Source organism: Zalophus californianus, chromosome 3, assembly GCF_009762305.2.
Source record: "Zalophus californianus isolate mZalCal1 chromosome 3, mZalCal1.pri.v2, whole genome shotgun sequence".
Classification (NCBI taxonomy): domain Eukaryota; kingdom Metazoa; phylum Chordata; class Mammalia; order Carnivora; family Otariidae; genus Zalophus; species Zalophus californianus.
In genome coordinates, this window is record NC_045597.1 from 14,729,733 (window position 1) to 14,745,529 (window position 15,797).

At 39.9% G+C, this 15,797-nt stretch overlaps 1 protein-coding gene across 2 annotated transcripts in view; it reads left to right on the forward strand.

Moving 5' to 3' along the window:
- Positions 1-12,811: 12,811 nt before the first annotated feature.
- The window catches only part of UGGT2 (UDP-glucose glycoprotein glucosyltransferase 2), a 170,348-nt gene continuing 167,362 nt past the window's right edge, over positions 12,812-15,797 (forward strand). For both annotated transcript variants that reach the window (XM_027588084.1, XM_027588085.1), the window contains exon 1: positions 12,812-13,102. In XM_027588084.1, the coding sequence (XP_027443885.1) occupies positions 12,951-13,102 (152 nt within the window). In that variant the 5' untranslated portion in view covers positions 12,812-12,950. The remainder of the gene's footprint in view (positions 13,103-15,797) is intronic.

The window sequence follows — 15,797 nt, forward strand, 5'->3', positions numbered from 1 at the left end:
CAACAAAAAGTAATAGCTAATAGTGGTCTACAGAGCACTTTATAATTTCCAGAGTGCTTTGAAATACCTTATTTTATTTTAACCTTCTTCAAAAAAATCCATATTTTGAGTCCAGACCCATGTATCCAACTATCTAATTATCTCTATCTAGATTCCTTACAAGTGCCTCAAATTCACTAAAACTCATCAATTCTCCTAGTTCAGTAAATGTCCATCATGTTCACCTACTTGCCCAAGCCAGAGTCCTGGGGGTCATCACCACACCTTTATTTCCTTTTTTTTTTAAGTTATGTATATATGTATGTTATCTCTATACCCAACGTGGGGCTTGAACTCATGACCCCGAGATCAAGAGTAGCATGCTCTTCCAGCTGAGCCAGCCAGGTGCCCCACACCCTTATTTCTTTAATGTGTCCTTTCCTCATACATTCAACCAACAGATATTTTGCATTCTGACTTCCTAATATCTTGAATGTTACCCATCTCCTTGCCATATGGTAGGTACATCAAAAACTCAACAGCCCTACTCTACTGACTCGCTCTCTCTTATCTGAACTATTTCAATCATTTCTTATGTGGCCTCTGTGGGCTCATGTTTACTCTTCATATTGGTGTAGAATAATCTTTTTATCACATTTGTCTGATAATACACTCCCTCACTTTAAACCACTCTCAAAGGTAGCATAGAAGTATAGTTCAAAATTAAATAAAACTAATTCATTGTATAAGAATTCAGGCTAGTGGTTAGCTCTGGGGAGGAGGCTGTGGGTGATGACTGCTAGGAGGCAGGAGGAGTATTGTCGATATGTACCATCTTTTTTATCTGGATGGAGGTTCCATGTGTGTGGTAGGTATATGAAATTCATTGAATTGTTTAAGTGTATGGACACTTTCCCGTATATATGTTTTTCTTCAATTACAAAGTTAAATAAAAACATAATTGATAAGCCAGTCATCACCCTATCAGGACTGAGCAACAGCTTTAATGTTTTCTAAATGTCTTCATCATGGTGAGTTTTGTTGTTTTTTTTTCTTAAATCACATTCAGAACCAAAGTATTCTGGTCCCAGTAGTTAGTCTTCAATGACCAGCAGAAAGTCACATACTCATTCTTATATGTATTATGGGGAGTTGGGATCTACTGATTTGTTTCATATCATGATGATAATGTACCACCTCACAGTAAACATTCTCTCTTCAATGGGCAATCATTCATCCACTTTAGGGGATGAGTCCTGTCTAATCCCCTTTGTCACCACACTTGTTTAATGCCTGTGTGAGGCAGTTTCGTGAGACAGAGAGACATTTTGGTGTCACTATCATCAATATGCTGAGGCAGGCTCAACTCTATGCCAGCTGGTATTACTATTCAACTCTTGCAGCCTGGCTGAATTAGAGATAAAAATGAAAGCCAAATGCTTAACTATAAATCCAGACAAAACAGCAGAGACACGGGGAGGCAGAGAAATACCTTCTGAGTCCATGGCAGAAATCGTTCTGACATTTTAAATTATAGAAACTTGGAACACAAAATTTGGGTGAAGATATGACTTATAATTTCCAATAGCACTTAATAAAAATCCACACAAATATTCCCACCAGTTTAGGAAATGTATGAACAGAAAATTCTGCTACATGAACATGAACGTTATAATAATAAGAAACAAAGATAATCTCATAAAGCACCTAGTGATGAAAAAATGATATATTGCATTATAATATAATAACATAATGTGACAAGTGTATAACATAATAATATAATTTAGTAATAGATTTGCCTTTTCATGTGCCTACCATGTACTAGGCATACACGAGGCATTGTTTATATACATTATTTGATTTAATGTAGTTTTACATATGCTTCTTGTGATGCATTACAATGAAGTAGAAAAACAATGAGATGTTCACCTAAGTCAGTGCCATTGTTCTTAGAGTTCTTATCCTCTCTTTGTTGTTTTTTGGGTATCCATGAAGTGCCCACACTGGCAGGTTAATCTTCATAATTAGAGTCACATATGTTAATATATGAACACAATACACTAAAATGTCTTAGTCCTGAATCCAGCTCCCCAGCAACCAACTGCCAGGAAATTTTGCTGCACATGACTGAGGTTGCCCACCTGGTCATAATGTACCCTCTGATCTGTTTTTACCTATTGCCTAGCCCCACTATGACGCTTCTGAGAAGTACATCCACGTGCATCCCACTTGTCTTTAGAAGGTGCATCCCCAGATGTTCTGGATACCAAATGATTCAAAATAAAAACTCTCTGGGGCATGAGACCAAAGGGCTAGTCCAGTGAGTGGTTGTTCAGTGGGAGGGAGGCAGCAGGATCACAGAGCTAAAGGGGTTGCTGTGAGGAGAGAAGTCTGAACTACGTGGAAAAGAGTATAGAAGCCAAGGATGGATAAAGCAGGAGCCTTGTTAAGCCGCGTATCCTGCGCCCCCTTGGGTCATGTCCATGTCCCTTTTACTTCTAGGGTAGTTGCAGCTGGGAGAAGTGAATGACCCTTGAACAGACAGAGCCACTCCTGCAAATGGGACTCTGGCAACTCTAGCTTAGGTTCGGAAATGCATTCACACTAAATTAAAAATGAATGAGATCAGATTAACCGTGGAAGGGGAAAGGAGAAGAGGGAAGAGAAAACAAAATGATACTGGACCCCACGGTGGAATGGGCACAAAAAGGAAAATAAATAAAAAGATTTTCCAAGTCTGCTGACGTTGTAAAACCTCCCCTCCCTTTCATCTCTCTGCCCTACTCAGGATCTCCATCCGACACAGTATACACAAGAAATAAATTCCCTATTTGATGTGCTACTTCAACAGCCTTCATGCCTCTTTCTTGTCTAGAATCCCCCCTTCCTAATTCTAGAGCTGAAATATGCACTCAGAAGCAGACGAGAAGGTAAGCGGGAAGAGTGAATTTCCCTGGCTTTCTTTTTTAGCTAGGCAAGAATAATCAAGTTCTGGCTTTTGAAATGAAACAAATTGTTATTTGATTATATTAATATCAGTTGCTGGATCAGGAGGATTTTTTTAAACCAAAATTATACAAATGACGTAAATTTTCTTGGCTCATGATACTTGACACAACTAATTTTAGACAAAGCGATTTTTAGCGTTTGCAGCTGCAAATATAACAGATTCAAGACAACAATCGCCACAAAATTTTGATATTTTGCTACTTTTGAATTACAGTAGTTTTGAAATAAAGGCACTTCTTAATGTACTGCATTTTGACTTTCAAGTGATTCTTCAACCAATTAAACAAATTATGGTACTTATAATAGGGCTACAAGATATTTACGTATGGCATATAATCCTTGTCCTGATGTTGCCTTACAAATTGTCCTCTGGCTTCTGGAATGTCACCCGCTCTTGTTTCCAGGCTAATTCTTTGCCTTAAAATAAAACACTGAGAGCAGAGCGATTCCGTGGGTGCAGCAAACACAGCCAGTTGTCTACACAATCCACATCACTCCCTGATTCCTCAGCAACAGAATCCTAATTTTGCTGGGAGAGATAGGGGAAATATGCCTGGTATAAAAGTACATTTCCCCGACTCCTCATGCAAGGCGTGGCCAGGTGGCAAAGAACTAGTTAATGAGGTCAGAGGACAGGCTTCTGGGAAAGTTTATTAAGTGGAGCCCACTCTATAGACACCCAGGTTTTGCCTATTATCCTTTCTCTTTCCTCTTCCTCCTGCTGGGAATCTAGAGATGATGACTAGGGATATAGGAGTGATCTGTAACCTGAGGTTAAAATCCACACATTAAAGATGGCAAAACAGAAAGGCACAAAAGATTGGGCACCTTTGAGTTGTTATAAGTAGTTTCAGGCTGCTTTTTTACAGTTTCATGAGAAAAAAATATAATCTTTCCCTAGGTCAGACTACTCTTTTTGGGGGTGTTGATCATGTCAGCCTAACTCAATCTCTCTCTTTTTTTTTAATTTTTAAGAAGTTTTCATTTTAATTCCAGTATCATTAACATACAGTGTTATATTAGTTTCAGGGGTACAATGTAGTGATTCAACAATTGTATGCATTACTCAGTGCTCATCATGATAAGTGTGCTCCATAATCCCCATCACCTGTTTCACACATCCCCCACCCACATCCCCTCTGGTAACCACCAGTGTGTTCTCTATAGTTAAGAGTCTTTCCTGGTTTGTGTGCTTCTCTCCCTTTTTTCTCTTCCTTTGCTCCTTTGTTTTGTTTCTTAAATTCCACATGAGTGAAATCATATGGTATTTGTCTTTCTGTGACTTATTTTGCTTAGCATAATACTCTCTAGCTCCATCCATGTTGTTGCAAATGATAAGATTTCATTCTTTCTTATGGCTGAATAATACTCCATTTTATATATATATATATGTGGTGTATATATATGTGGTATATATATATAAATATATATACCACATCTTCTTTATCCGTGTATACCATCATCTATTGATGGATACTTGGGCTGCTTCCATAATTTGGCTACTGTAAATAGTGCTGTAATAAACACTGGGGCACATGTATCCCTTTGAATTACTAAATCTCTCAAGTGATATGTTGAGAGATAATCTGAGTTAAGTATTGGCAAAAAAACAACAACAAAGAAGAACATCTTGTACTCACATAACTTATAGAAATTATTTACTTGAATAGCTCATAAATTAGGTCTGAAAGTAGTTCCAAAACTTGTTTTTCAAAAATACTTTGACCAGTTAGGGACATAAAATCAAGACCACAATGAGATATCACCTCACCCCTATCAGGATGACTCATAAAAAAAAAAAAAGAAAGAAAGAAAAAGAAAAAGAAATTTTTGTGCACTGTTGGTGGGAATGTGAAATGGCACAACCACTATGGAAAACAATATGGCAATTCCTCAAGAAACTTTAAGTAGAATTTCCATATGATCCAGTAATTCCACTTCTGATTTTAATACGAAAGAATTGAAAGCAGGGACACCAAGAGATACTTTGTTCATAGCAGCACTATTTACAACAGCCAACAGATGGAAGAACACAAGTGCCCACCAGTAGAAGAAAGGACAAAGTGTGGTGTGTACATAAAATAGAGTATTATTCAGCCATAAAAAGGAAAGAAATTCTGACATATGCTGTAGCATGCATGAACCTTAGCATATGAGGACATTATGCTAAGTCAGTCACAAAAAGACAAATACCACATGATTCCACTTATATGAGGTATCTGGAGCACTCACATTCACAAAGACAGAAAGTAGAGTGGGTGGTTGCCAGGGGCTGGTAGGAGGGAGAATTGGGGAGTTGTTGTTAAATGGATATAGAGTTTCAGTTTTGCAAGATGAAAAAGTCCTGGAAGTTGGTTGTACAATAATGTGAATATACTTAATACTACTGGTCTGTATACTTAAAAATGGTTGAGATGGTAAATTTTTTGTTATGCACATTTAACCACGATGTAAAAATACTTTCGCCACTTGTAACATCTGATAAAATGCCTATTCCCTGAAAAAGGACTTCCTGGGATATTGTTTAAATAGGTAAATTCTGGGGGTGCCTGGGTGGCTCAGTCATTTAAGCATTTAACTCTTGATTTCAGCTCAGGTCATGATCTCAGGGTTGTGGGATTGAGCCCCACGTTGGGCTCCACGCTGGGCGCAGAGCCTGCTTCAGATTCTCTCTCCCTCTTCCTCTGCCCCTCCCCACCCCTGCATGCATTCTCTCTCGAAAAAAAAAAGAAGATAATCTCAAAAAAATAAATAAAAAATAGGTAAATTCTGAAATGTGTCATTAAAAAATTAACTTCATTGCTTTTGAGTCATTTTGTACATTCTTTCCACTGAAAACACTAAAAAGAAAAAGAAAACCCAAATATTCTAGAGAAGTTACAATTCTATTCTATTCTATTCATCATTTGATATTCAATAAATATTTGTTAAGCACTTACTATAAGCTGAACCCCATGCAAGGACTAGAGAGCCATGTGGACGAAGACCTTGTTCTACATCTTGGCAGAATAGAAAAGATAGGGGCTTTGCTGTCAGACCAGGCGAAAAATAACGAAAGTGAATTCTAGCTAAAAGGTACAACATCCACATAAAAGAGTACACCAAAGGCCTTGGAAAACCTGGAAATGAAAAGTAATTTTAAAAAATAAGGAACATGATAATGAGGTTGAGGACAAACCCATACGTCATGGGTATAATGGGGTCAGAGTGTTAAACAAAAAAGTTTTTTTTAATGTAGGAAAAAGAAAATATTTATAGAAAGATTCTCTTAAAACTGACATACGCTAGCAGAGGAGATTTCTATTTTTTTTTAAAGATTTTATTTATTTATTTGAGAGAGAGAGAGCACAAGTAGGGTTAGGGGCAGACGGAGAAGCAGGCTCCCCACTGAGCGGACAGCCTGATGTGGGGCTAGATACCACAACCCTGAGATCATGACCTGAGCTGAAGGCAGATGCTTAACTGACTCTAACAGGCCCTGTTGGAGAGAAGATTTCTAAACAGCATAACAGGACTTAGAACACCAGTGGAGCCTCTTCCCGGAAATGAAGAAGCCGTGGCCAGTATTCAATTAAACATTTAAAATCTAAAAGTGTGTCAAGCAGTATATACGTAAGGAATTTCAATTTAATTCTGTAGGCAATGGAGAAGCATCATTTTTTAAGACCTCGACATAATTTGTTTTGTGACTTTTTATTCCACTTTGTAAACATTAGGAACTATGTCACACACAAGTGAAATCGTGCACTTATACCACCTTTCTTAAGTAGACTATTAATATCTTTGAAGACCCATCTTCGATCTCATCTTCTTTTTCTAACTCAGAGATAATCAATATGCTGAATTTTTGTGTTAGTTATTCCCTTGCTTTCATTAGAGTTTGCATGTATCTCTAAAGGTTATATTGTTAAGTCTACCTGTCCTTGTACCCTGTGTAATAGAATCGTAGAGTATGTATTTTGACTTGCTTTTTCACTGGTACTGTGTTTCTGAGGTTCATCCACGTTTATCTACATATCTGTGACTCATTTATTGTCACTGCTGTTTAGTATTCCATTGAACGAGTAAGCCACATTTTGTCACTGTATTTCAATAGACATTTCAGCTATATCCAGTTTTTTTATCATAAACAATAATTCTATAAATAATTCTTGTATAAGTTTCCTGCAAAACTTCCTTCAGAGCAAAGTTTGGTCTTCTAGGGCCCATGGGCCGAATACGTATAGCTTGTGAGTTAGGAATGGTTTTACATTTTAAAATTTTATTTTATTTCTTAAAGTTTTATCGACTTATTTGTAAGTAATCTCTACACCCATCATGGGGCCTGAACACACGACCTCAAGATCAAGAGTCGCATGTTCCTCTGACTGAGCCAGCCAGGCACCCCTCCATTTTTAAATTTAAAAAAAGGCAAAAGAAAATGAATAGTTCATGGTATGTGACAATAGGAGATTTTCATATGTCCCTAAATAAAGCTTGTTGGAGCATATCCACATCCATTTGTTTACATATTGTCTGTGGCTGCATTCATGTGACAATGGCAGACTGGTCATCCCTACTTCCTTCAGCCTGTAGTCACCCCACCTATTCTGTGAGGCGTTTCTTGAGACCATCTCCTCCTTTAATTCCTGTCATGTTTATTGTCACATACCAGTCCTCTAGATCTTCTCACATAAAACTCCTCATTATAATCTACCTTTTATGTACTGTACTACCCTCCCAACCAGGTGACAAAGTCACTTAGGGTTTGAGACCACATTTCATGACATAAATGTGAAGCAGCTACTCTACAAATGCCGATTTGTGTTGTTCATATTCATGATGTAGACTCAGATGCTTCCCTAGGGATTGAAAGGATTTGTGCAGCTTCTCAAAGTTCTAGATTTACATCCGTGAAATAATTTGACTGATAAAATTTACTAAAGCTTTTTATTTGTGTATTTGTTCAACAAGGTTTCTGAACAAGTATCTTCTTCTGGAGGTGCCTGAGGGGCTCAGTTGGTTAAGTGTCCTGCTCTTGATTTCAGCTCAGGTCATGATCATGATCTCAGGGCCCTGGGCTTGAGCCCCCCGTCAGGCTCTGCACTCAGCCAGGAGTCGGCTTGAGTATTCTCTCCCCCTGCCCTGCCCCCTGCACACACCCTCCCTCTCTCAAATAAATAATAGCTTTTAAAAAAAGTATCTTCTTCTGACTTCCATAGAATTTTAGTGACTTTTCTCTGTAGTAATTTATTGGTATATGTTGTTATGTTTCACTACACCATAAACCCATCGAAGACATTAACCATTTTATTCACCTCGGTATTCTTCCCCAACATATGATACAGTCAGCTTCCTATAGATGATAAACAATATATTTTGAATAAATTGATGAGTTGGTGCACATAACTGTACTAACCTCTCCTAGAAGATGTAAAAACAGGATACATGTTTGTCTGATACCAACATGTTTCAATCCTATGTGTATTTTTTTTTAAGATTTTATTTATTTATTTGACAGAGATACAGCAAGAGAGGGAACACAATCAGGGGGAGTGGGAGACAGAAAAGCAGGCCTCCCACTGAGCAAGGAGCCCGATGCGGGGCTCGATCTCAGGACCCTGAGATCATGACCTGAGCCAAAGGCAGACGCTTAATGACTGAGCCACCCAGGTGTTTTGTGAAAGAAACAATCCTATGTGTTTTGTGAAAGAAACAAAACAAAATAATAGAAACAATAGAATAGTGACTTAGCAAACTTGAATGCATAATTATAAAATATTGACCATGTATGTAAGTATAAAAGGATGTTGTTAAATAGTAGATGTCAAGTTCTTATATCATCCCAATTGATTAAAAGATTATCTATTTCATATACTTAATTTGGTATTTGAAAGTCACTGTAGTAAATACACTACAGTAAAAAATTTCCTCAAACATACCTGGAGTTAGAAATTTGTGAGGCATTTGTAATATATGTTAAATAAAATATGCAAAATTATAAAAATCAAACTTACTGACACTTAACAATAACTCATTTGATTATGATTTTAGTATAATCTTGCCTAGGGAGTAGAAATATAACAAATTAAATAAGTCTACAAATTCTTCCCAACTGAAATGAAGAGTAGGACATTTTCTTGTACTTAAGATATTCAAATAAAAAATGAGAAAAGAGTGGGGCACCTGGGTGGCTCAGTGGGTTAAGTGTCCAACTCTTAATTTCAGCTCAGGTCATGATCTCAGGGTCATGAGATTGAGCCCAGCGTCAGGCTCTGTGCTCAGTGGGGAGTCTGCTTCTCTCCCTCTGCCCCTCCTCCTACTTGCACTCTTTCTCTCTCTCAAATAATAAATCTTTTTTAAAAAAATGAGAAAAGTGTCTTTGTTATAGTAAAGGAAATCTGGAAGACCTATAGGGTAATATTTTTTAAAAGCCATTTCAGCTGTGAGACTTCTTTAGGTAGAGAAAATTAAAGTTTTATTATATTACATAATAATTTGGTAGTAACTTTATCCTCACATGGCACCACTATTTTCATTAAATAAATATAGTCCATGCTGTACCTACCTAAAAAAAATTCAAGATGATTTATGTTATTAAACACAATATTCTTATTATGAAGCACTCATTAATCACTTCTTCCACATACAATGAAAACTGCTATCATCATCAATTTTCATTCATATTACCCTGATGTGAATAACTTTGAATAACATTTTGCTAAAAACTATTCAAGTACAATTGTGTCCCTGAACTACATTCACTTCATAGCCAATCTGTGCCAAAGGGTTATTGATAATGAATGTTAGAATGCTTTGCTGCTCCACTAACTTGAGTGACCTTCTCTGAGTTATTCAAGTTTTGCATTTTAATATTTCTATCTGTACGTAGAAATGACATATAGAAGAGACTTCAATGTTGGCTCTCAACCTTGAGAGCTCCCTTGGTGAACTTTGAAACTGGCTGCCATACTCAGAGGGCAAGGAGAAATCGAAGAAAGAAGCAGACCACTCCACATTGGTAGGTGTCCGTTTTAAGAAGGAAAGGAACTTTCTTACAAGGCTTGTTTGGGACAACTGCAAGACAAGTAGATCTGTGCACCCAACTGCCAGAAGCTTAAGAGTTTATACTGAGGCTTTACCAGAGTTCAGCCTCCTATACAGAGCAGATGGTCTCAATAATATTTCTCTCTGAAAGCTGCTTCAGAGCTTACATTCCAAGGACAGAAGAGAGAGTAAGGAGTCCCATTGCCCGAGTCCAGCTCTGAGGTCAACTAGTAGGTCTCTTGATGACTCCTCCAGTGATTACATATCACCTACTCCTATTCTTTTGTTCTGCAGATGAGGACTGACCAAAGATGGTCAGTCTAAGGAATATTTCAAACCCACTTAAATTTCTAGGAAAATACTATGTAAGCTAAAAGGTATAATAATTATGTAAATAAATGACCCTGGATTAGATTAATTTCATTCTTTCTTTATTTTTTTTTAAAGATTTTATTTATTTATTTGAGAGAGAGAGAATGAGAGAGAGCACGAGAGGGAAGCGGGTCAGAGGGAGAAGCAGACTCCCCGCTGAGCAGGGAGCCCGATGCGGGACTTGATCCTGGGACTCCAGGATCATGACCTGAGCCGAAGGCAGTCGCCTAACCAACTGAGCCACCCAGGCGCCCCTAATTTCATTCTTTAAAAGAGAAATGTAGCATTCCTCCCCACTGTGAACTCAAATATACTGGAATATATATAAATATATATTTTAGTAGTGTCCTTTAATAGTGTATTTTGTGACTCTTCATGCCACAAGTCATTTCTTAAAAATTTGCAAACATCAGATATGCTTTCACTGAAGACATTCACTGTAAATATCTTACTTCCTTCATCTTACAATTTCAGTCAAAATTTCAGTCCAAGAATAAGTGGACATGAGGAGTTAATTAAAGCAAATAGTTGTGGAAGATTCATAATATATATTTCCATTACGTTCTGTGGATAGAAATGAAGCTCCTTACTCATCTGCCTTAGCTTTCTGCCTACTTACCCCCCCAAAAAAAAGGACTGTTCAATATTTATTGAGCCCCAATAACATGTATTGTGCTAGGTATTGCAACGGATGCTAAAGATAAGTAAGGCATGAGTCCTGAGGGAAAACACCATCTCTAATAGGAGAAATAAGTACTGTATTCAAATTCTAAAGTGAGAATTACAAAGGATATATGATCCAGAAAATAAAGAGCTTATGGGAATTTGAAGGAGGGATAGATCTTATCAAGTAGGAAAAATCGGGAATGAAGGCTAAACTTAGAAGGTGACACCTGAGTAGAATTTCCAGAGCAAGGTCTTCTAAGGAAAGGCATATACTAAGCAAATGAAGGGAAATGAAAAAAAAAAAAAAAAAAAGAGCAGCAGCTTCAAGAGATCCAGATTCCTTATGAGGCAGGGGAGTAACTGGAAAAAAGGAATGGATCAGTGCATTCTCAAATACTTTTCCCAGCTACTGCTTCTCTTTACCATATATTTTAATATTTATAATAAATTAACAGCCTTCTGAAGAGAAAAAGAATCATTCCTGACTAGGAGCCAGAATCTCGAGGCTCCACCTCTGCCCAGTTAAATAAAACTGAATGTTTTGATTTGATGAATCATATGTACTGGAAAACCACTTAACTCTGTTGCAAGGTTTTGTCTTTGAGCCTGATGTAGTAAATGCAGGAGCTTTCGGGTCAGACGGTCCTTGGTTTAAATCAAGACTCAGTCAAAGCTGTGTGATTTGGGCCGATAACGACATAAGCTACTATCATTTTCCCAAGCATTTTTCACCTGTCACCCTCTAAACCAGATCCTCTGAAACTTTAATGTGCACAGTACCACCTGGGGTTCCTGTTAACCTGGTGATTCCGATTAAGTAGGTCCAGGGTGGGGCCTGAGATTCTGCATTTCTAATGAGCTCATGGATAATGCTGCTGCTACCTTGTGGACCACGTTTGAGTCCAAAGGCTAAAAGCGGGATTTCCAGCCCGCAGTATCAGTATCGCCTGGGAACGTGATAGCTGTGAAACGCAAATTCTTGCTCCCTCCCCATACCCAACACACACACACACACACAGATCTACTGAATCAGAAACACTAGGATGAGGCCCAACAACCAGTGTTGTTTTTTTAAAGATTTTATTTATTTATTTATTTATTTATTTGACAGGGAGAGAAAGAGCACAAGCTGGAAGCAGGCTCCCCACTGAGCAGGGAGCCTGACTTGGGGCTCCATCCTAGGACCCCAGGATCATGACCTGAGCCGAAGGCAGACCCTTAACAGATTGAGCCACCCAGATGCCCCCCCAACACCCAGTGTTTTAACAAGCCCTCCAGGTGATGTCACTGGTTTCCAAACCTGACCGCCCTCTTGATCACGGGGGCGGGGGCGGGGGGAAGGGCGGGGTGGGTTAAATACTACTGGGCATCAGGCTTTCTCAAAGCCCTACCAGATGATTCTAATATGCAATTTAGAAGCCCATAAAGTAGACAACTGAACCTCGATGAGCCTTATTTTCCGCCTGTGTAAACGTGGATAAAATCCACAACAGTTCCTGCCTTTGCTTCCAAATTTTGGCATCTCCACCCCGCCTTAGTCGGCGGCAATCCCAGTTCGGTCTCCGGGAGCCAGCCTCCCCTCCCCGTGTCCCACATCCTCTGCCCGAGAACAGGAGGCCGAGATCGCAGACCCGCCGGAGTATCGGCCACGCCCAGGTTCCTTCCAGCACCACCCGCACCTACGTGGCTCCAGGACTCAGCCCCGGGGGGCTCCCAGGACGGCGCCGGAGGGGGACGCGCATGCGCTCGCTGCCCGCCAGGCCCCGGGCTCCGAGTAACGGACTTGAGCTCCCCCCACCGGAAGTGGGCGGCCGCGCGACGGGAGGAGCCGGCTGTACCGTGACGGCTGCGGGCTGTGGGCGTCGGGTCAGAGGGGCTCGCGTTTCCCTCTCCGCGCCATGGCAAGGGCCGCGGACGTGGTGCGGCTGCTCCTGGGCTCCACGGCGCTGTGCTTCTCGCTGCTCGGCGCTCGGACGGCCTCGTCGTCCAAGGCGGTGACGGCCCACTTGGCCGCGAAGTGGCCCGAGACCCCGCTGCTGCTGGAGGCCAGGTGGGTGCGGCCCGGCCCCTCTGCCGAGCCCAGCGCGGAGGCAGGGGCGGCGGGGCTGTGGACGCGCCGGTCCCTGCAGGCCCCTCGGACCCCGTCCAGCCGGCGGCCGGCCCTCCAGCTCCTTGCACCGCCGCTGCAGGCGTCCTCGTGCTGGGCGCCGGAGCATCACCACATCCCTTGCGACCCCGTGCGCGGCACTCACCCGCAGTTCCTACTTTGCCCCACCCACGGTTTTCCAAACTTCAGGGCCTTTAACTCTTGGATTTCATTAGCATTTACGGAAAAGGATGAACGGGAGCTGGCGTGTGGCGTTTGATGCAGGCAGTTCTTTTTAGGAAACGGTATTGGAAGCCCCTAGTTTCATAGCTACACCATTGATAGGCTTGGCTTCTAGGCTTCCTGCGGAGAAGGCAGTTTCCCGAGGTCCTCCACTGAAATTAGTTCCTAAGATATCACTTTGCAGAAACAAAACCTATAGCTGTTGGATTTTGCTTAGTATTCTAGAAGTTAAACAAAATCTGAAAGTTCCTTTCTTTGGTAGCATGAATTTTTAACGCCAGTTTTGTCAGTTCGCCAAAGAAACAGCTTATGGTCCTAAGAAGAGTATCACCTGACACTACATTGCATATTTAAGATACTAACACAGTTTTTTGAGATATAATTAACATTACATACTAGTTTCAGGTGTAATAATATTCAGTATATATTGTGAAATAAGAGCCGTAAGTCTAGTTAACATCCATCACCTAACATAGGTACAAGTTTTTTTCTCATGTTGAGAACTTTTAACATCTCTTTGTAATTTTCAATTATGCAGTACAATTAACTGTAGTCACCATCCTATACATTAGGTACCCATGACTTGTTTTATAACAAAGTGTACCAGTTAACCTTAAAAATAAGTATTTTACCAGCAAAAATGGACTTATTTGGGAATAATACAGAATTGCAGTTAGGAACCATCAAACTATGGCAAAGCCATAGGCAAGTCAAACAAAGGAGAGGAACATTATTTTATGGAGATTGAGAAAGTTTGGAGGAGTTGTTTTGAACAAAAGTCTTTGGAGAAAAGCCAGAGCCAGTATGACGACAGTTTCTCTTTGGCTGAGTTGCAGGACTAGTCAGTTTCTTGTAGGAAATGCAAAATACATCTTTCTCTATTAGGCCTATAATTGATGATTCCTGTTGAAAATTTTCTGTTAGGAGTCTAATTGACAGTTCTTTCTGTAATTGACATGGAGTGGTACAGGGACCCCTTCTCCATCCCCAGTCCACTTTAGTGAGGTTTCTGTTTAATAATTTTTACATTTCACCCTTTTGGTCAAAATCTTTCCTTGAAAGCATCACTGACCAAAAGGTTTTTCATATTTAGTGGTTTTGTCCCTCTGCCAGAAAGGATCTTTCCTGATTGTCTTGTCCTACATTGATGGAAAGTACACGGGGGGTGGAAGCCACTGAAAGCCACATTTGAGTAACAAGGAAAGGAAATGCCTCAGAGTTCTCCCTCCTAACCACCTAAAGTCTGTATGATATCAAGACAGTAAGTATTGGAGATCCTCTAATTGAGTACATCATTTTTATAAAAGTTTGACAGGCAACTAAATACAAAAAATTATACAAAAACAAGAAGTAACATAACTTCCAAATTGTATTATGGTTCTAAACGGGGCCCCTAGGTCAGAAAGTGTCCAGCTGAAGGTATTTATTGGCACTTATTTCGACTTAAGGGAGAAAAGTTCTCTCTATGGAAGCAAACCTAGAGTCGTGTGCTTCCTGGAAGTCCCCACATAAAGTAGCCATGAAGGCAAAATAGTGACTACTGTAAGAGCAAACTGAAAGAATTCACCACGTGCATTTGAGAGATCCATGCAGGTATAAACATGAGGCAATAACTAATGAACTTTTTGCAAAAATAGCAAAACTTCACAGGTGTATTAAAACAGTATTATCTCAAAAGAACCATTTGAAAACAGATGTTATCCAGTAATATAGCCTGTAAGGTTGCAAATTCAAAAACCATGAATTTGAATAAGAATTCAGAATCAGATAATAGTGCAGATGAAAGACATTTGTAAATTCTGAGCCTTCTAACCCTTCAGAAAAAGCAAGTGAAAATTTAATTTGTCATGGGATCATGATGAGGCTGTTGCTGAAAGGCCGTAATCAAGAGGTTTTTCTCACTTTTACAAGGGCTTGGGAAATGCACGGGAGCATTTCCTTTCTAAGAAGGAGATAGTAGAAGCAAACGGTGCAGGAAAGGTATACAGGCCTGGTCCCCGCAAGCTGAGAAAGCTCTACCGTCAGATGTGGTCTACTTTCATTCGAGGAAACCTTTGCTTGCGGGTCCCCACATGGTGTACAGGTCCAGTCAGGGTTTGGTGATTTCTCTAGATGTGTCACGTGAATCCAAGAGCCTGTCCCTTGGAGTTTGGTGCCACAAAGATTAGCAGTTCCTGGTAAGAGCCTTTCCAGCGAGATTGGATAGTCTTTCTGGAGGTGCCTTTTTCTGTAGATGAAATCTCCAGTTTGCAAGATGTGATGCTTAAGGTCATTGTCTCCTGGCAATGAAAAAGATCACTCTACCAAAGCACAGTTATTTTTCATAGAAGTAATTAGGCTATTAACAATATTGAAGTATATCTCCTTTTATCTACTGTGGGTCAGAGGAGCTGTAGGGGCCAAGTGCATTGGACCT